At 45.0% G+C, this 20032-nt stretch overlaps 10 protein-coding genes across 10 annotated transcripts; 5 read left to right on the forward strand and 5 right to left on the reverse strand.

The window, feature by feature from the left end:
- Positions 1-908: 908 nt before the first annotated feature.
- On the reverse strand, positions 909-2315 carry JR316_0000977 (putative tubulin--tyrosine ligase PBY1; the record flags this gene model as incomplete). The annotated part of the gene is made up of 8 exons (XM_047886790.1): positions 909-1534; positions 1595-1628; positions 1686-1748; positions 1808-1831; positions 1884-1993; positions 2053-2100; positions 2151-2226; positions 2280-2315. The coding sequence occupies 8 exons, from the start codon at positions 2313-2315 to the stop codon at positions 909-911; spliced, it is 1017 nt and encodes a 338-aa protein (XP_047754536.1).
- Positions 2316-2478: 163 nt separating this feature from the next.
- Positions 2479-6288, forward strand: JR316_0000978 (Ras guanine nucleotide exchange factor P; the record flags this gene model as incomplete). The annotated part of the gene is made up of 11 exons (XM_047886791.1): positions 2479-3246; positions 3331-3487; positions 3530-3754; positions 3805-4435; positions 4493-4563; positions 4617-4758; positions 4826-5363; positions 5411-5505; positions 5557-5850; positions 5899-6121; positions 6184-6288. 11 exons carry the CDS (start codon positions 2479-2481, stop codon positions 6286-6288), a joined length of 3249 nt encoding a protein of 1082 aa, XP_047754537.1.
- Positions 6289-7207: 919 nt separating this feature from the next.
- JR316_0000979 (uncharacterized protein) lies at positions 7208-10266 on the forward strand (the record flags this gene model as incomplete). Its single annotated transcript, XM_047886792.1, has 13 exons — positions 7208-7328; positions 7376-7584; positions 7634-7707; positions 7762-8351; positions 8408-8514; positions 8561-8691; positions 8741-8892; positions 8944-9188; positions 9239-9466; positions 9522-9579; positions 9637-9819; positions 9892-10007; positions 10066-10266. The coding sequence occupies 13 exons, from the start codon at positions 7208-7210 to the stop codon at positions 10264-10266; spliced, it is 2415 nt and encodes an 804-aa protein (XP_047754538.1).
- A 550-nt stretch (positions 10267-10816) lies between these two features.
- On the forward strand, positions 10817-12384 carry JR316_0000980 (uncharacterized protein; the record flags this gene model as incomplete). Its single annotated transcript, XM_047886793.1, has 2 exons — positions 10817-10991; positions 11051-12384. The coding sequence occupies 2 exons, from the start codon at positions 10817-10819 to the stop codon at positions 12382-12384; spliced, it is 1509 nt and encodes a 502-aa protein (XP_047754539.1).
- Positions 12385-12776: 392 nt separating this feature from the next.
- JR316_0000981 (Phosphatidylinositol N-acetylglucosaminyltransferase GPI2 subunit) lies at positions 12777-13927 on the reverse strand (the record flags this gene model as incomplete). The annotated part of the gene is made up of 6 exons (XM_047886794.1): positions 12777-12822; positions 12879-13045; positions 13104-13251; positions 13301-13484; positions 13537-13758; positions 13816-13927. 6 exons carry the CDS (start codon positions 13925-13927, stop codon positions 12777-12779), a joined length of 879 nt encoding a protein of 292 aa, XP_047754540.1.
- A 740-nt stretch (positions 13928-14667) lies between these two features.
- JR316_0000982 (uncharacterized protein) lies at positions 14668-15086 on the reverse strand (the record flags this gene model as incomplete). The annotated part of the gene is made up of 3 exons (XM_047886795.1): positions 14668-14676; positions 14738-14854; positions 14907-15086. 3 exons carry the CDS (start codon positions 15084-15086, stop codon positions 14668-14670), a joined length of 306 nt encoding a protein of 101 aa, XP_047754541.1.
- A 166-nt stretch (positions 15087-15252) lies between these two features.
- JR316_0000983 (uncharacterized protein) lies at positions 15253-16048 on the reverse strand (the record flags this gene model as incomplete). The annotated part of the gene is made up of 5 exons (XM_047886796.1): positions 15253-15366; positions 15422-15579; positions 15632-15823; positions 15888-15939; positions 15989-16048. The coding sequence occupies 5 exons, from the start codon at positions 16046-16048 to the stop codon at positions 15253-15255; spliced, it is 576 nt and encodes a 191-aa protein (XP_047754542.1).
- Positions 16049-16227: 179 nt separating this feature from the next.
- Positions 16228-17809, forward strand: JR316_0000984 (Actin-2; the record flags this gene model as incomplete). Its single annotated transcript, XM_047886797.1, has 9 exons — positions 16228-16281; positions 16339-16403; positions 16470-16668; positions 16722-16846; positions 16899-17021; positions 17069-17258; positions 17319-17493; positions 17552-17691; positions 17744-17809. 9 exons carry the CDS (start codon positions 16228-16230, stop codon positions 17807-17809), a joined length of 1137 nt encoding a protein of 378 aa, XP_047754543.1.
- A 237-nt stretch (positions 17810-18046) lies between these two features.
- On the reverse strand, positions 18047-18848 carry JR316_0000985 (40S ribosomal protein S24; the record flags this gene model as incomplete). The annotated part of the gene is made up of 4 exons (XM_047886798.1): positions 18047-18097; positions 18152-18223; positions 18274-18558; positions 18792-18848. 4 exons carry the CDS (start codon positions 18846-18848, stop codon positions 18047-18049), a joined length of 465 nt encoding a protein of 154 aa, XP_047754544.1.
- Positions 18849-19060: 212 nt separating this feature from the next.
- On the forward strand, positions 19061-19703 carry JR316_0000986 (uncharacterized protein; the record flags this gene model as incomplete). The annotated part of the gene is made up of 4 exons (XM_047886799.1): positions 19061-19096; positions 19166-19418; positions 19467-19517; positions 19573-19703. 4 exons carry the CDS (start codon positions 19061-19063, stop codon positions 19701-19703), a joined length of 471 nt encoding a protein of 156 aa, XP_047754545.1.
- Between the last annotated feature and the right edge of the window lie 329 nt (positions 19704-20032).

Here is a 20032-nt window from a genome sequence, read left to right on the forward strand (position 1 = left end):
TGTTCATTCTTTACTCCACGTCGTTAGTCTAGCAATGGCCACAGGCATACGGACTGCAACGCTTTTATTAACTACAATTCTGGCTGCGGCGTAACAGAATGGAGTAGAGCATCCTATGGGCCTTATTTTGACATGCAAGGAGGCGGCGCTTTCGCGATGAAGTGGGATGAAAACGACATTTCTGTCTGTGAGTCAGATAAATTAAAATCATTTTTCATTCTAAATGTTTGCATTCTGAAGGGTCATTTTATCGCGCTGCAATCCCAAGTGATATCATAGATGGGGCACCAAACCCTTCGAAATGGGGTTTACCTTCGGCTAGGCTTGATGCTTCGCACTGCGACCTAGGGAGGTATTTCGTGAATCATTCAATTGTCTTCGGTTAGTTTCCATTCTATCTGTTTCACAGATAGTTGACTGTGTGTCTTCCTTCAACCCCCGTGTATAAGACATTACCTTCTGCGGTATAAACCTTCCTCTGCCTTATGTTTCGTCGTGTAGATCGCTTATTTGATTCAATAGGAGATTGGGCAGGGAATTCATATGCCACATCTGGATGCCCAGGTACCTGTGAAGAGAGATTGATGGATCCCAAGAATTTCGAGGTATTACCGTTCTTATCTCTATATGATGATTTGTTGAAGTAATCATCCAGAATGCTTCATGGAGCATCAATTCTTTGAAAGTCTACAAGAAGACCGTGCTTAGTGGTCATGATATTCAGGGGAATGCATCTTGTTCTCTTTTGCGGTACTCTTTTATGTCTCTTACAATGTCTTCATTGTTGATAGTACTGTTAACTGGTTTATTTATTTTGTAATAACACATCGTAGACGTATAAAATGAACGGGGTAACTGTAGCAATATGTACGGTGTTATCTAGAGTGGAAAATGCCAGGAATTACGGCTTATAATTTCATTTTCCACACCAAATTTTCAGGGTCACTTTCGTGGTACTGAGGCTCCCCGAAACTTGCCCTTAAAGGAGTTACACTTACCCATCCTTGGTGCAACGCCCAACCATCAGAACCAACAGGAAGGGTGTCAAGCGAAGGAGTAATAAGCCCCCTCATTTCAGGTGCCCACTTGAACAACAAGTCACCAATTTCGTTCTTTGTGTTTGGCAACGAAGCCTGTGTTTCAGTATTAGTGTTTGTATCTGGTCCAGGTGTTTGAACTAAGCGGTCCACGGTTTCGACTCCGGTTGGAGAAACGTTTTTGAACAACCGTCCATAAGAGTTACGCCACATTCGTGTCCAGCAAATCTTCAAGCCATCGGACGAGAGAATTTCTTCGACCAAGGGGATATTGACGCTGTACAGATCCACTTCGCCTTGCCGCAAGCCGCAATCGTCCGCTCCCCAGTTGTGCCAAAGATATTTGATAATCCGACATCCAAGGTCATGAGCAGGTTCAAAGTACGTAGTGGGAGTCGGATGAACAACAGTTCCGTAGGAAAGGGCGATTGCACGTTTTTTTGACAATGAAGATGACATCGCAGCTCCAATTGTTCCTGAGGATAAAGCGAAGGCGGCTATATCATAACATCATGAAATCAATCGCATAATTCTGAGGGTAATGTACAAGGCCTCACAAGAAGTATTGCGACCTAGATTGGGGCCTGAAATCTGGTGATTCTCAAAATCAAGCGGTGTTTTGCTCTGAGAACAAGGAGAAAGTCGTACCACGAGGTCAATCTGATCCTTGAATAAATTGTGTAAGGCAACATTTGCACAGGTAGCAGGTGTCTTTGGGAGAAATTGTGTTAAGATTACGCTCATGACTCTAAAAGAGTTGAACCGCATACACCATCTAGAAGAACCCATTCCGCCTGTAACCCCTATGATCAGTAGAGGTCATAACTGGTAAATGTGTGAATTTACCACTTCGCTGTCTTGCAGAGGTCTTGATTTAGCAGTAATTTCACCAGATCCATCCTTCCTAGGGTAAAAATAATTTCCTCTGGTCACTTCTTTGATATGATATGCTTTGCCTGGATAGTAGGACAATAGTCAGTATTTTGTGCACGTCAATTGATAAAAGAAAACGAACCAATCCAGGATTTTTGCGAACTGGGAAGGACAACCTTTACATCCCAACCTGAAAGGAAATAAATGGGAATCCCTCGTTTTCAATGCATAATTGCATACCAAGATGTTCTGTTAGGTGACGGTATAGACCCATGATATAGGGTGACTCTGTGGTATTGGGTGGGCCATCATCATTCTGTAAATTGGTGAGCTCCAGTTAAGTATATACAAAATACCTGTTGGAATCACCGTTAGAAGAACTCTAGGTTTGATAGTGGCAGACATCTGAAGGTTACCAGAGTCGAATTTGTGAATGATGGAGCAAACATCCGGATTGAGAAGAAGGAACTGGCCGCGAAACACGGGTGCAATAGACAAACTCTTTCCTCACCTCATCATTCTCTTCCACCGAGGTAGCTTCCCCAACGAAACGGTCATTGCAGGTTCAATGTCGGTCTCGAATGAGCCTATAGACATTCCAGTTCTTCCACCTTTGGAGACATCCCCGTTCAACACTAACAACGATAATCTCCTTGTACCAGCAGACAAGGACTCCGCCAGCTTTCAATCCCCCTCACTCTCTTTCGCCGAATCGTTTTCGACAGCCCTCTCATCACCCGGAGACGCCAGTGAAGAGGCCACCAAACTCCCTTTATCTTCACTGTCCCCTCTACAAAATCTCCGGAAATCTATATCTGTCGACTCATTTGTTCAGTATGGTCGCGAGGGGTCTCGAAATTATTCAAATCAGTCTCCCAAACATTTGAAAAACAGTCTATATGACACAGAAATGGGGACAGATAGTAACACTCATCCAGAAGTGGAACCTTGGTCTAGCCGACGCGAGAACTTGAGCTCTAGTTCTACCCCAGTAGATCATGATTCACCCTCCCCGCTGGATTTTGATGTTGATCGTTCTGACTCCATTACCGATGCTAATTCCTCAGAACGTTTTCGACGTATATCTTTAAAAACGCAAGAGCCGACTATACCCTTTATACGAGGGGGACATTTACCTCTTCCCTCGAGAGCCCGAAATAACAGTGCTTCAATGGCTTCCACGGTGACAGCAATCAGGGAACGAGGGGTCGTTTCCTCAATGTCATCTCTTCAATCCCCTTCATTGAATAGCTCGACTTATGAATTCTTCCCTGCGGGTCGAACGCGCAGTGGAAGTTTGGGCTACAACCCCCCACAGTCCTCCAAGCGTGTCGTAGTCAGCCCTCATATCCCTTTGCCTTCACCTGTAAAGTTACCTTTTTTTTTTACCACCTTTATATCCATTTGACGTCAATAGCAGAACACTGTATTGGAGTCTATACAAACTGTCGTCCTTGCTGTTATAGGGACCACTGGTTGCGGCAAATCAACAGTCATTCGCAAGGGCCTTTCGCAGTACAAATTATCAGAAACAACTACGTTGATGGAGTCTTCTCACCCTTCACGCCTACCTCGATGTGCGAAATCTCTTTCTGATTTTTTATACATTATTGATCCAGCTGTAGACAAACGCCGGAGTAGTTCACTCACAGTGGATTTGCCAGCTTCTCCAGTATCCCCAGTGACATCTCAGCCTGCTATTATCGACTCTATTGAAGTTGAGATATCAAGCACAAGCAATGTCCCACTTCCTTGGCCAAAAGACCTACCCACCATTGACGGCCTCATCATTTGTTACGACCGGTCCAATAAAAGTTCATTCGAACCTGTGGAAGCCCTTCTCAGTGAGTTTGCAGTTGTTTCATTCTGTCTGCGTATTTATCAGATTATACAGAGAATTATAGGTCGACTAATTTACCAATCATGGTCTTGGGATGCAAATCCGATTTAAGCTCGGAAGTGGATTCTAATGATTCTTTGAGCATGTTGAAGAAATATGACACTGGCCTGATTGAGGTGTCCAATCAAAGTGATGATGGGAAGGAGAAAATGAGACAGTCCTTCTCATACATGCTCAAAGCCGTTGCTCGGCAGAGAGGTATCGTCTCCTTTGACCTCCTGTCGATTGTTATTAATACTGGTGTAGTACCAAAGAAACAGGATGATGCTAGAAATCCGGCGGCGCCTCCACCATTGCATCGCGTCGGGACACCATGGACAGATTTCGAACAAACGGCGCCGTCAAGCTCAACTTTGATACCCTCAACAAGTGAAACCCCTTCCAAGTCTGAAAATACTGATATACCCCCAAATACCAGCCCACCCATCCCCGCAGCTATTACGCAGTCACCAATTTGGTCACAGTCCAGCAATGATGATAATATAGATTCCCAGCCGTCGGTGGGCACAGAATTATTACCAGCGGTTTCTTCTGAAGATACCCATACGGAGCCTGTGGAAAATTTACCATCTCATATTGACGAACCCGCGCCATCTATAGTTCAAAAAAAAACTGTCAAAGAGCCGTGAGTGCTGTCGGTCGATCTACCATAAAACCGCTCAAATCTTAAGCCGCTTCTAAGGCGTCCTGCCCAATGGGCAGATCTAGATGCACTGCTTGATAAGTTGCTATTTTTGGCCGTTAGTGGTGAAGGTTCGTATTGTATTGTCATTCTTTTTTTTTCTGTCAGCTGAATTTTTTAATAGAACCGAACTTTATCACCAACTTTCTCTTGACATTTCGGCGGTTCACTACACCCAGAACCGTCTTGCTTGCTATGCAAAAGAGAATGCGACAGCTTGATAATCCATCAGGGGACCCAATGTTTGCCTGTTTTGCTCAAATGCGGTACATTAAATTCTCGAATCAGTCATCCGCAGCGACATACTAATTTCCTCTTCTTTCCTTTTTTTAGAATTTGCCACCTCTTAGAAACATGGATACATGATTTTGCGCATGATTTTTCCGTGCCAGGGACGTCTGGCGCCCTCAATGCCCTAATAAAATCCATAATTGCCAAAACTCACCTTCTACATTATGGGTCGGAATTTCTCCCCTTCTTGGAACAATTGCCTAGCCTTAAGGATCAAGATACCGCTTGGGCAAAAAAGGTTGAATTTATCGAGAATGAAAGTGATGAAAGTGAGGCCGAAGATGATGAGACTAGGGTTGGCGACACGGAGTCTGTAGAAATGGATTCAGATGTCTTGCCACCTTCTACTTCACCTCAAGCATCGTTTCCTGCTCGAGAGCGCAAATCCAGTACCCCTTTGCCAAAGACAATATCGATACCGCCGCAACTCAACAGTTACCTACAGTCCAACCAGGACCAACCTCCAAAGCAGCAATTAAAGGAATTAGTCAAGCTTGCGCAGGAAGTTTTGAATACTGATCCCTCTGAGATAGCTCAGGAAATCACTCGAATATGGGTCAAACTTTTTTTAAATATAAAGGTTCGGAATTTTAATATTTAATTTATATTTCTCTGACTTTCCAAAAGCCTCGGGACTGGCTGCATTATACATTTGTATCGGGGAAAACAATTGGCGAACCCATCACTGCATTCAATACTGTATCAAATCATCTTGCAGACTGGTTAGTTTCAACAGTTTTCGTTCATAAATCTACTTCATCCAATAAACACAGGGTCGTGTCATTGATTCTTTGCCACGAACGACCAAGAAATCGTGCCCGACAGATTGAGAAGTTTGTCGAAATTGCCCAGAAACTCAGACAAATGAACAATTATTCAGCATTGCGTGCTTTTGTGGCTGGAATCAATAATGCCACTGACGATCCCACTATGGAGCTTTTCAAGACTAAATCACCAGATGCGTCGAAAAATCTGAGGTCGTGGGATGTACTTTTACAGCAAGTACGCGCCCATCGCGCTTATCGACTGGCGTTACGAAATTCGAAAGGGGCTTGCATTCCAGCCTTGTGAGTATCTGACTACCTGTCTACCCATCTGTTCTCATCATCGTCCAGGGAGGTCCATATGACGGATCTTATCCGAGCGCACGAGGGAAATGGAGACTCAAACCCTGCATATCCTGACAAGATTCATTGGGGGAAGTTCAACATGATGGGTCGCTTTATCTCTAGCACCCTACAGTGCCAAGCTCAATGTCGAAACTCGCATGATTACGATTTCCCGGAACGCCCTGCCATTACACAACTGATTTTCAAAGCAAATGTTATGTCGATTGAGGTTTGCCTTATTGCTTTTGCTGTATTATTCAACGCCCCTCAAATTTATGTGCTCTCCATTAGATGCAAAAGTCAAGATTAAAATCCCAAGAGTTTGATTATGATGATGCTGTTCCTCATAGTCAGCCTAAGGACGTCGCAGGTCTACGGAAGATATTCTTCTGGTGATGTCGTTTGCTCCTTTCTCTGTGTTTCTATCTTCTATGTCAATTCTAAATCTGGGACATGTATTACAATTGCTGAACTTTTATTGTTCTTGTTATCATTTCTACAAGAAGCTACTTTTGGTGTCTTCTAACGACTATCAATACGATGTAATTTGATCACGTTAAATACTTAACGGAATTATAACGGCACTGCCTACGTAAATTACTCAAACTGGACGTCAAGTTGTAACGCAAAGAAGTCCACAATATTTTTCTCTCTTCTACTCTTCCAATAAGTTTATTTAAGTCTCCCAGTCAATTAAAATCACCAGAAGGGCTACCAAGGGGTTTCACATTCGAATGAATAATGGTTTTAGTTGTTATATTTCAGCCGTTGCCTTAAGATATAGTATGCGCAATATAGAGCCTAGTCAGTACACATTTAGTCGATCCTAGACTCCTAGTACTAGGAGACTCGGTACATGACTAACTACGAGTACGCATTGATATAACGTGACATGACATGGTCACATTTTTATAAGTTCTGAAAGCGATATAGTAGTGAACATTTTGTGTCGTACTAATTAATGTTGATCTGAAGCGTTGTCTACTGTTCTGTTCCAGCGACATTCTTCATACTTCTTACGGTTTGGACTATGCTCTATCGTGGACGCACCGAATATTCACGCGCTTATAACACGGGACATATTATCAATTGCTGTCTCATTTTGAAGTGGCAATAGAAAAGGTGCAGTGGTTGCTCTAGTATGTGGTGACCATTCTATTCAGGAGTATTCTGTATATAGACACCTTCAGTTCTACTCGCTATAATGACAACCAATGCTTTCAATTCATTGACCAACTTTCGCCTGCCCTTGCCTGGTCGACTAGTTGTCAATTCATGTTGCCCGGACAAAGATCTTGTTGTTTTATTTTCTCGCATGGGGGGCGCTGACCGAATGAGTCTTTGGAGTTCTGTTAGAGGATCAAGAATATGGGAAATTGATGTGGGCAATGGAAATGGTGTTTGCCAGGCTGTTGCGATAGCTTGGAGTCCAGATGGTAAGTATCAACCATCCAAACGGTGACAATTTCTCAAAGTCACACAGGACAAAGTATAGCTGTCGTTCGCGAGCCTCTTGCTATTTCGATTCATTCCCTCCAAGATGGCCGTGTTGCATACAATTTGCCCATAAATACTGTCTCTGAACCTGGCAATCCTGCGGGCCATGTCACTGGCGTATGGTGGTTTCGTGACGACAAGACGGGACCATCCAATTCCAGCATTCCAGATATTTTCAAAAGAAACAATCTGATTGTCAGTCCTTTAAATCACTTTGCGTTAACAATATCTTATGGCCTATTAGACGGGCTCAGCTCACTCTATTCTGAAGATACTTCCATTGCTAGACAGCATGCAGGAAGAGACTGACAAATCAACGTATGGCAGTATTGTAACATGCAATTTTCCACTATTACTCACTATACTACTAAGGGCAACCGACTTGTTTGCATTTCAAGGATCACATACACACTCGACCCAGAAATCTCACCTTCCAAAAATTATCGAAGTTTGGCCTAGCTTATTGGCCGATCCCGCTGCAGCGTCAATTGGTCGTACATCCCATGGAAAAATTGCTATGGACGAAGCAAACCTCGATGAGGCGGATACTTCTAATCTTGATAGCGTTCTCATGGTGGTTGATAACCTCGGACGCATATATTCATATCTTGATGGTCATTTTCCATTAGGCATTGTTGCTATTGGAAAGGAAGTGGATTTTGTCTCAGCTGTGAAGCATCCCTCCCGGCCCCTTTTTATAGGTCAACCTAGGATTATGACAGAAGGCTCATATTCTATCAACCTCACTCCCGCTATTATCCGAATGCCTCTTCTGTCGCAAAGAAAATCGCGAGACCTTGCCAAGCTGTCCACGACAGCACGTGAGATCGTTTGGTATGCTATGCGCTCAGTAAAAGAAATGCGCGAAGCTTGGTATGGGTCTGAAACTAACACTGGCGCTCGAGAATGGGGGCCAAGGTGGATAAAATCCCTTGAAACCAAACAGAAGGAACAATTCGGTCGTATGTAGCAGTCATTCGTTTGATTGAATCGAGAAATCGAACTTACAATAAATTAGAGCTGTATTCAGATCCTATCTTGGATTTAACTTATCTTTTGGGGACCGGGAGATCATCAGAAGCTTTGCAAGATTTCCTTGGTAGTGGGGAACAAATGAGTGAACGAGTAAGTGATTTGAGTTTATTGAGCGTCAGAGACTCACACTGGATAGGGTCTTTTAAAATGGGAAACTACCGTCTCTGAGGCATTCATCAAATTGCGCGATTACTCAGAAAAGCGCATCGCGCCTGCCCTTCAAAGATTACATATCGTTTTGGAGGAAGTACAAGGATGGTCGAACCTGTACGTGCTTCTTATGATGATTAAGAATTCTTTTTTAATGGTATTGAAGCCAGCAGTTTTCCTCGTTTGAACTGAGCGCCCATGATATTACTTATTGCCTCGATATGGCCAGCAGAGGGATAATCATAGCAAGTTGGCTGGCAGCTGTTTCAAGGCGGGAATTGCTTCGTTTCAGAGAATTTATATCATGGCTACGTTATGGTGAATTCCACGTTCATATATAAAAATGGATTATTAATATTGTTGCAACAGAGGTCACCAATTTGAACAACACTTCAAACGAGGTAAATGTCATTCAACACGATATCCTGGAAGTGAACAACTATTTCATTGCGGGCCTTGAGGAGAGCCCCGTCGATCAGTGGTTCACAGGGCCATTACCTCAGTTCCGACTGGTTGACCTAGGTTTCGCTGAGTTCCAGAATGGCCCGTTAGGGCAGGCATTGGAACATGCTCATAGTGTTGCTGCTAATGCGTCTCAAATGGCTTGGCAGAAGGTCCGTCAAAATCCACCCAAAGCATCATTCGGCATCTCAAATACCGCTAGACTTTCCCGCAAAGGGATCTTTCTGGTGTAGATAGGAACCTCGAAGCATTGATTCAGGAACTAGGCAATTGCTGTGAACGAGTTTTTCATCACGCATCTGCAGCTGCCTCCCGCTCTGCAGTTGTTTCATTTGATCCCCTATCGAAACCAAAGCGGGAACCGGAGACGATGCCTGTACCCGAACAACCTTTGGGCTTCCCCTTCCGGGAAAGGTCTGTATTGAGTGAGGTAGGTGAAACGCGCGCCATGATATCAGACAGGACCTTGCTGACTCTGTTGCTAGAATAGTGAACTCATCCAACATCTAATTTCTCATTTTCCATACCCCGACAGCAATGCGCGTGAGTTGGTTTGTTAATAAAGCTCGATCATCCTAAATGAGAATTTTCTTATGGCAGTGCTTCTTGTCGAACTCCGTTTTGAGGTTGAGGCACCTGAGTTGCCATCTGAAATTGGCGTTGCGCTTCTCGAATGCTATCTCACGGAGGAAGGTGAAGAACAAAGTAATTTTGACCTCCTGGACGCCGACTTTTTCGACGATGAATGTGTCGTAATTATTTACCGGCTTCGCGAGGGAGAAAGTAAGTTCGTTTAGAGGCTATTTTCCACTGTTTAGGCTGATCTTAATGAACGTGAAGAGAAAACCTTTATAGCAACGCTCAGCTACGATAATATAGGATATCAAAATCTGCTGCACGACGCGTACGTAAAGAGGTCCACCCGTGAAGATTTGATGCAGGATACCTTGCAATTGTGGAAGGACGGTCAAGTAGGGAATAATTATCATCGCTTTGTGTCCGGAGTTGTGCTGACTAGCTAGTGTTCAGTTACCTTTACAGAGGGTCTCTGTTGACCGCCGGCGAGCACTGTCAGGCTGCAAGACTGGCGCTGTTTCTATGGCGCTGAATGGTAGGGTGAATCGTCGGGTAGCATGTGTACTTGATTCGACCGGGACGTGGTTGGAATCGTTTGATATGGAAGGAGACGCAGAGGACATGGAAGTTGCGGATGATGCTGGAGCAGGTTAGAAGTTCGGAGCACCTCCGGAGACCATGCCGTTGCCTGCATCGACGGGCTTCATTTTGCAAGTGGGGGGAGCTGGGTGGTACCAAATCAGCATCCGACGCGACGATGCCCCTTCTAACTCGATATAGAAAAAGGGAACATGGTGGGACGGATATTGCGGTGAGAATACGGACGCAAGGACGGTGACTGGCAAAAATGTAATCAAATAGATCTGAGGGATTGTGGTGATACTGTTTACTGGGTTGGATGGGATGCGTGTTTGAGTGGCGGGTGTTGTTTGTGATTTAGATTAAGAAAGTGGATGGGTTCGATGGAGATAAAATTCCGTAGAAGAAGCGAGACGCATTCAGGTCCCAGTCATCTTCCAGAAAGGTGTGCTGTCAGTGCGTGAGCGCCGCACCCCTTCAGGCCAAACTTAAATTGTCCATAACATCGGCTAAGTAGAACGACAGAAAGGGCCGCGGACCCTCTCCTCGTGTCCTCAGAAGAATTCTTTTTCTATCGCATTTTAACCCGCAACATCTTTCTCCGCTTTCCCCATTTTGCCCTCTAATGCCAAAGTCCAATACCAACGACTCCCCGCCTCGCTCCACCGCCAATCCAAAACCTCCATCTGAGGTCTCTACGCGTATGACCGACGTCGCTCTTCGAAAGAAGAAGAATGCCGATGCTCAGGCTGCCTTTCGTGCCAGGCGTGCAAATTATATCGCCACTCTTGAGGAGACAGGTACATGATCTCAATCTGTCCACTGTCATCTTGTCTCCCTTGTTCTGACTTCTGCATAGTCACAAACTTGGAATCCGTCGTTCTCCAAGTTCAGGAAGCATCGCGCGACCTTCAGAATTTGAATGCCGAACTACGACAGGAAAACATTCGTCTTCGTGTAGAATCCCGGGAACGCGAAAAGTTCTGGCGAGCTCTATTTCAAACGCGAAAATCAGGCCGTGTGGATGATCTGCCTGCCCTACCATCGTTATCGTCGCCATTTCTGGCGCAAGCTCAACTTTCCGATTTGTCTGCTCATCCACCAGGTCCTGCCCCAGTTGTAGTGCATACGCAATATGGAGGTGGGCAGATAACATACAGAGGCGAATCGGATGCAAGCCAGGGACACTATAGCAGCCCAGCAAGTGGAAATGGGGCTAATTTTAACAATCAGTCACCAACAATCCCATTCCCAAATACCACTGAAATGGCTGCAGACGGATCATCTGCGTCGCACCTCAATGCCCGTGGCACTAAGTATCCACCGGCGCACCCATATCCCCTCTCGAGAGATGCCCGCTGGCAGGCCTCACCTCCAATAGTTCCCGGAGGGGAATCTGGTACACCTCCACATTCACAATCTCCCGTTTATGTTCACTCTCCTACCCTCACCGCTACTTCAGATATGATTACCTATCCTGGACGGTTTAACGGCGACGAGCAGAAGGGTGCCCTGAACTCTGTGTTGGAGAATGCGCCCTACGTGTTTCCCAATGGCGATCGATTTCACCAAAGCGTCGGGGACACTCTGCCAAATAGTCGGTCATTGTCACCAACAGCTTCTACCCCAAGTTCATCTACATCTATTCCTATGACGTCATCTTTTCCTTTCAGTTTTCATGAACAGCCCTCTGGACAAGATCGTACAGGTTTTGATTACCGGAGACATTCTCTTCCCCACTGCCCAGAGGTGACCCTCCACGGCGGCACTGCCGACATCTCTCTCACGGGTCAGACTTCTGATCCAGTACGTTATCGAACCAGCCGACGACCTGAGACCACCGCCGAGTACCCGCCGATAATCCCTGCAAATGATAATGAACTCGATCTACCCAGCAGCGATGGTGACATCCCTTTTACAAACGAGCATCTTCGGACACGTCGTAATACCGCTCATTCCCATCCTCAACCAGAACCATCGTCTCCTGGACCTACGCCAATCTCATGCACCGTGGCTGTTATCAAAGCTCACGCTTTCGGGGCTTTGCGTAGAACGCGAGCGAGGGGCAAAAAATCCTCCCAAGGGGCCGCTAAAGTTGCAATGGACGTGCTAGAAGCTAGAGGAATCAGTGTGCCTACTGGCTCCAAGAGACCCCGTTTAGAAGAAGATGACTTTGACGTCGAAACACCATAACTGCATTTCTCGTCAATTTTCCACAGTTGCACAATGGAGGACATTGTATCTATAGCTAATTCATCGAAATGTTTTGATCGCTCTCGCACGTTGTATGTAGATACCACTTGTTCCATATACCTTGTCTGTTCTAAACCTGTATTGACCAACACATCTGTAACATACCTCTCTTGTCGAAATGCTCTATCATCCTATCTACGTAGTCACCCTCAATTTATAGGAATATGTATTTTACTAGAAGACGAGTGGTATGAATAATCTTTGTCGTCTTCCGCTACTACGCCTATGAAACCTTCACTACCTTCAATTGTGGATACTGTATTCGTTCGCCGGTTCCAATCATGCTAATGTCATCTTTGCGTGTTTCCCACTTCAACTGGAAACAATGAATGTCAACGAACTACTGGAACGGCTACATCCCATGGCCCACGAATGATACTGTGAAATTATCAGTTAGGTGGCATCCGCCGTAATTGTTTTCTCGATATACGCACTTTTTATATCGCTGTGCCCACAGCAAAACTCCAGGGGCAACTAGTGTGACAAAAAATAAAACAGAGGAACATAGCCACATAATGGTGCGGGATAATTCGGCAATTAGGTAGATGGCAGAGAACCAGAGGCCAATAGTAATCAAACCCCACACAACGATTGAAGAAGACTGACAATAGGAAGTGCTATTCAGAATCCGAGTACAGATCAGGCAAACAAAAACTTACTTGTAAACGGTGACGCAACATAGGAAACAAAGCAAAGGACTGAATGGAGAATAACATCAATGCGAAAACAGAGACATCCGTTGCGAGACGCGACGCCAGAACTACAGATGCAGATACAGCTGCGTTCATTGACAACACCGATGAAAGCCTATGGGGAAGGGTGAGAGATTGTTCGATGTAATTTAGATTGTTGTTACCCTTCATGAGAGTCTTCTGGTTTACTAGCAGTATAATCAGCTAGAAGAGCATTTAGACTAAAAAGAACGACGGATAACGCCCAAATAGAATCAGAGGATGTAGCGGCAGTCAAGGTCCGTAAAACTGGTGAAAGTGACATAAGTGCCAAAAACATCATAATAGAAGATTTCAGCGTCTTAAGGTCTGATATATGATGTCGTGAGATTTAGTACAGCAGACCTTCAAGCAAACGTACGACTAGAGTGACGCTCTGCGCTGCCTCTTTGATCTAATGTATTCCATATGACGTAGCCAACGAGGAAGCATAACACAGAACCGCATATGAGAGACCGAGGGTCCAACTTTTGATCCTTCAACCGAACAAACACAGCTAGAAATATAAAGGTCACCGCAAGATGCTGAGTGAGTGAGCAGGACAGAACAACTAAAGGCCAATAAGTGTAGGGTCGAAAATTGGCTGTAGAGTATTACAATCAGCCAACATTACAAAAAATTTTTAGCACAGACAACCCACGGTTTCTTTGCAAAGAAGCAAGAAATAGCGCAGGGGGGACATAATTATCTGGATAATCCTGTCGTTTCCAGAGCACTTTTTGCCAACCGTAGTGTTCAAACGTTCGAGTCATGTAACAAATCAATATGTGTTGTTTCGACCTGTGGCTAATGCTCACATTATTATACTGGGACTAAAGATGATTAATTGTTGAGCATACCGTCGAATGCAAATAAAATGGTCGAGTCTCGAGCCAATATTGACTCTCTCAAGCTTTCAGCATGGTGTTGTATACTGGGTAACTTGCCAATGTCATCATTGATCACGGTTCACCTTCACGTCACGGAGCCTAGCGCTCACTTTCGGTATCTTATCTGGTTACCGATCAACATTACTTCAGTACTTATCGTTGTTGTCAACTTAGTGTGTTATGCATACATAGTCCTTGCATGAGCTAAAGTCTGTGCGATAAAAAGTATATGGGATAACAATATCGAAACAATTCTCGTCATTCGTCGCATTCTTTTTCTCAATCAGAATGCTATAATGACCCAAAAACAAATCAGGGTTAGATGTCCACGAAGCATGATAGAGCCTCGTTTCAAGATAACACTGATTAAAATTCACGGCTTCAAATTTTGGGAATCCGTGCAGAGAGGTCGAGAATTTACTCGGATCGAAATTCCGAGTGTGCCGCAATTCTGAGGGAATTTTTGGCTACTTTGAATTGATTGTTATCCATGTGTCCATAAAGCGTGTATCGGGTGAGGCAGCACATCCCCGTTATAGTGATATTTAGAAGAGCGGAGGGTATCCCATGCCAGCACGGTCAAGGGCCCCGTGAGCAAATAGTGAATCGACGAACTTGTCGTTTCAGTCCCACTGGAAAGGTATTGTCATTACCGTTTGTCAAAATGCACTCAGGGCAATGTTGTGCACTCACGACTAGTCTTTCAACTTCTTGTTGTGGTGGTCCCGGTTTAGAGCTATTTTGTTTTGCCAACTGCTCTGAAAGTTTTCCCTGATTCGGGTTGGACTTATTTGTGCCCCTATTTTGCGCCTGTGGAGCATTTCCAGAAGACGGTTTGGAAGTGACACTGAGTACCACTTACCGCCTGTAATCGACGCTCTGCTGCTTCCGCCGCAGCGGCACGAGGATCAGAAGGTTTAGGAGCTTCGCGGTTTGTGTCTCTAGCGGTAGCTTGATTTCTGCTGACGGGACCTGATCCTAGAACGGTATGGCCGCCCTCATACGCACTGCCAGCTGAGGTCTTTGAGCAAGAAGAACCCATGTTGTAATTGTAAAGGGGTATCATCGCTTAATCAATAACTCAATGCATAGCCTTCACATGTGACAATTGACTTTGCCGCATTCAAACTTCAACAAACGCTTGCCAAATTTTGTGATTTAAAATTACATTGTATGTATCAGGGTCCTGAATCCACGACAAAGATAAATTAATTGTCAGAGACTGGGCCATATCCACCTCGTGAATCTGAAGGGACAGCAGTTCTTCCAAAACGGGTCAAACCAAGGGGACCATCGGGCTCGTCTCGTCGTGGAATCCAGGGCTTTCAATAGCGATTAGTTAACAGCACGGTTCAAGCGAATGAGTGTTTGACTCACTTCCCACCATCTTGCATTAGTGTTTCGTCGATTCCAAGGTAACTCTGCAGTTATCCCGGCTTTCAGCATGCGGGTCTTGATACCAGCACCAAGCAGAAGGCCGAAAACTGTCAACAGGAACAAAGTCACCACCAGCTGATCCCGAGGTGAGTCGCGTTCTAGCCAAACTATATTGGAATATGCGCGAATTAAAGAAAAAGGGAAGCTCACGAAAGCATCTAGCCTCTACGGTGCCCTCCTTTCCAGTAGCGGTGTCAGGATCTGTGTTGCCAATGGTAGCCCCCGCGCAGATAGGTAGATTTTGATTCAAGCACCATTGCTTTGTGCAAGATAAGCAAGGTTGGGATGGATTATCAGGTATATTCAAGGTTAAGATTGCAGAGCTCGTCTGGAAGCAAATGCCTACGGAAAGGTTGTTGTCAATAGATGAACGAGCCGTTTGATAAGTTGGAAAAAAACGTCATACATTTACAGAAATTGGTTGCTTCCCATTTCTTCCAACCAGCTTCAACTGACACCTAAGATACCCATTAGTTAGCATCTTTATCGATGATATAAAGGACAGACGAGTAGTGTCAGCAGAACGAAAAGGATATGAGGTAGAAACACCAATTTAGAGTGTATCATGGTGACATGTCAGGAGCTATACGTCGATGAAAATGGTAATTATGGGACGTGCGCTGAGCTTGAACTTTGACGCGTCTTGACCTTACAACTCTTAACTACCATCTCTACCTAGTACCTGGCCACAACTTCGGTGGAAACGGCCCACCAAGCCCTTCCTTTCTCTTCTATTCTATTTCATTATGTCCGGGGAATATGACGATGTCCTCACCAACCAGCCAGTGGTCATTGACAATGTTTGTCATTTCCTACGCACCATGTAATTATGTCTTTAATTCTGACTTCTTTTCAAGGGTTCTGGTACCATAAAGGCCGGCTTTGCTGGGCAGGATCATCCTAAATGCTTCTTTCCGTCTTTGTGCGTCTTCACGGTTAGGCTTGTTATCCAACACAACATCGTCTGTTTACCATTATACCAAATCAGTGTTGGTCGCCCAAAACATGTGCGCGTTATGGCTGGTGCCCTGGAGGGGGACGCCTTTATTGGCCGACGCGCTCAGGAATACAGGGGTCTGCTGAAAATAAAATACCCGATGGAACATGGAATCGTGACTGACTGGGATGATATGGAACGAATATGGAACTGGGTGTATACAGAGGAACTGGGCACGCTGAGTGAGGAGGTGCGTTATTCTTTCTTCCTTTCAATTTAGTGCTTAAGTCACTATGACACTAGCATCCTGTTTTACTGACCGAGGCTCCTCTGAATCCTCGGAGTAACAGAGATGTGGCAGCACAGATATTTTTTGAGACTTTCAATGTTCCTGCTCTTTTCACTTCCGTTCAAGCCGTCTTGTCATTGTAAGTATTCAAGCTTTCACCATTTGTGCGTCTTTTATACTACAATTCATAGGTACTCGTCAGGGAGAACCACAGGCATCGTCCTAGATTCCGGAGATGGTGTGACGCATGCCGTCCCTGTGTTCGAAGGATTCTCTATGCCTCATGCTATCCGTCGTGTTGATGTGGCTGGAAGGTAAACAACTACTCTTATTAACTTTTTCTAATCTCAAAGTGGCGTAGAGACGTGACCGATTATCTTCAACTCCTTCTTCGGAAATCTGGACACCATCTTCACACAACTGCAGAGCGCGAAGTTGTCAGAACTATCAAAGAGAAATGTTGCTATATTGCCTTAAATCCTGCGAAGGAGGAAAAGGATGCTGCAGGACGTGTCGAAGAGTTCCGATTGCCTGACGGGAACGTTGTCCAAGTACGTTTAATCTCATACGTCATCAACGCTTTAAATCTAACATGTTGCCTTCGTATCCAGCTTGGTGTTGAACGATTCCGTGCCCCTGAAATTCTTTTTAATCCCGAATTAATTGGTCAGGAATACGCTGGCGTGCACCAAGTCGTCGTTGATTCCATTGTTCGGGTGGATTTGGACCTTCGAAAGAGTTTATTCTCAAATATTGTACTAAGCGGAGGAAGTACGCTTTGTAAAGGTACCTTATACCGTTTAAGTTTCCAATCGGTTTGATATGGCTCATTCATCACTTTAAGGGTTCGGAGACCGATTGCTCAACGAAGTAAAGAAAGTGGCCGTCAAAGATGTTAGGATCAAGATATATGCACCGCCGGAGCGCAAGTACTCCACCTGGATCGGTGGCTCAATCTTAGCTGGCCTAAATACCTTTAAAAAGGTGGGCAAACTGATTTTCTTTCTAGTCATTTTGACTCACCGACTTTTGGTAGATGTGGGTGTCTGCCGAGGAGTATCAAGAGGATCCAGATATTATACACAAGAAGTCGGGTTTCTGATTTGGTAACCTTGGATCTTTGCATTTCATCTTATGATACCCATATACGACTTATTAATCCATATTCCACCATTATCATCATTGAGACGAGGCCAGCTTATGCAATGAAATTGTTCGACTGAGGACATGCTGCAGAACAGAGACCAAAAAAGGTATGGAGGGGCACATGCATAATATTGGTGAAAGACGATATATGCATACAAAGTAAAGCCAGATACTGGAAGGCGGCGGACAACCTCTACTTCTTCTTGGGAGCCTCTGAGGCCTTGGATTTTTTGGTGCCGCGGAGCTGAGGACATATTGTCAGATAACAACATTGAGATAATTAAAATGAACCATTCACCTTCTTAGCGCGGTTCTTGCGTTCCTTCCGTAGCTTACGGGAGGGTTTGTCAACCTTGGCCTCAAGACCCGACTAATGATTGGTTAGGCAGAATTACCAAAGCATGCAAACGTGCTACGTACTCGCACTAGACGATACTTGGGCTCGAATTTCTTCTGCGACGCCTCATCGTCGTAAATCAAAGCAAAGCCAGTGCTGCGTCCTCCTCCGAATTGTGTTCGCAGACCAAAGGTAACAACACGGTTCTTGTCTGTCTTGTACAGAGCGGCGAGTTTCTCAGAGAGTTCGGCTCTTGAGACGTTGGGGCGGGAAGGGTGGAGGATGTCCACGACGAATTGGCGTCTAGCCAAGAGGCGGTTCGTGATGAACTTTCGCGTGCGGAGAGTGACAGGGGCTGAGTTGTCGGCCTATAGACAAGCAAAAAAAAACAGTTAGCACGGTTCTTTCGCCGGTTTCCATCCTCCTCGACATGTATCCTGCGTTTCGATCCCGCTCTCCCATCACAACTTCTCCCACCAGTCGATGTTCATAGCACGATCATAGGTTCACCATATAAAACTCACCATTTTGATGCCTGCGTCCAGTTCTAGTGCAGCATGTCAACAAACGGCTCTGCGACATAGCGGACGGCCATTCTTACCTTGCTTGAGGTCGTCGCCTTTGCCGAATAGCACACTATTCTGATAGAGCGCCCCATGGTGGCTTGGTAAAACTGCATAGTAGCTCGGATATCACCGACCGATGCCGATTATGTATATGCCATTTTTGTAGTACTTACGGGGTTGTCTGTTATGTCAGCGTAGTAGTCTGGGATGACGACACACCTTGGCACTGTTTATTGCTCAACTTACGCTTGTCTGTTGTCTCCGCATTGAGTACCTCGGCGCCTGTTTACCATCTCTATGCTAGATGAGCGCCTCTCAATTCGCTTCTTTTGCTGCATATGTAAGTTTTCTTGAACTGGCGTCCTCTTCGCCACAGTCCTCCTAGTACTAGCTTTCCGAACATCGACAGACACCACCACCGGATGAACATGAACAGCTCTCGGTTCCCAGTGGAACAACCAAAGCTTCTAGCTCTTGGCTACATTCTGATCCTCCAGAAAACTCGTATCAGTCGGGTATCATCCCAACTCTGCATTCCGATGCATTCACTGGATCTACCCTTGTTCCTGCGCGACAATTAATTCAAAGTCAATGGGAAACTCGCTATGGCTGGAGAGTGGATATACTGGCGGCCTGTTCATATATCCTTGGTCCCATATCAGGTGGGTTCAATTATTTTTTTTTCATTACCAATGCTTAGTGCAGTGAAGCTCTCCTTCTTCTCATCGTTGAGACGCACAATGATTATGTCCGCTTCCACGGTCTGTATATGGTGTTATAGGTGTAGCATTGCTTCACTGCTAAACTTTCATACAGCTTACCAGTCAGCTTTATTGACGACGCCTCTGTTGACCTTCAGGGTTGTTCTATCCCTGGTCCAGTTTCCCCGATGGTTACAAAGTTTGTGCACTGTGTTTATTTTGTCCCTTCAATGCTATATGAGGTGAGAGTATCTTTCTTGCCACCGTTAGTCTAACTGAATTATCAAAGTTTACGGGCCTACCGTGACGCATCTGATCATAATTTATCCATATTTTATGTTCCGTTTGTTGGACATTTGGCAGAAACATGGTTAGCAGAAGAATGATGTGGAGTATTGATATCACATCAAGCGCGAACCGTGAACTGCGAACCGCGAAGGGCGATCAATGTAGTCAACCCCTACATTTAATCATTGGCAGTCTCATGGATAACCGGATGGCCGGTTTGATGGTGTTTAGTGTAAAAGAAACATTGTGTAATGCATGTATTACAAAACAGGCCTAGGCGGTGTAGG

This window comes from Psilocybe cubensis, chromosome 1 (genome assembly GCF_017499595.1).
Source record: "Psilocybe cubensis strain MGC-MH-2018 chromosome 1, whole genome shotgun sequence".
Lineage (NCBI taxonomy): Eukaryota > Fungi > Basidiomycota > Agaricomycetes > Agaricales > Agrocybaceae > Psilocybe > Psilocybe cubensis.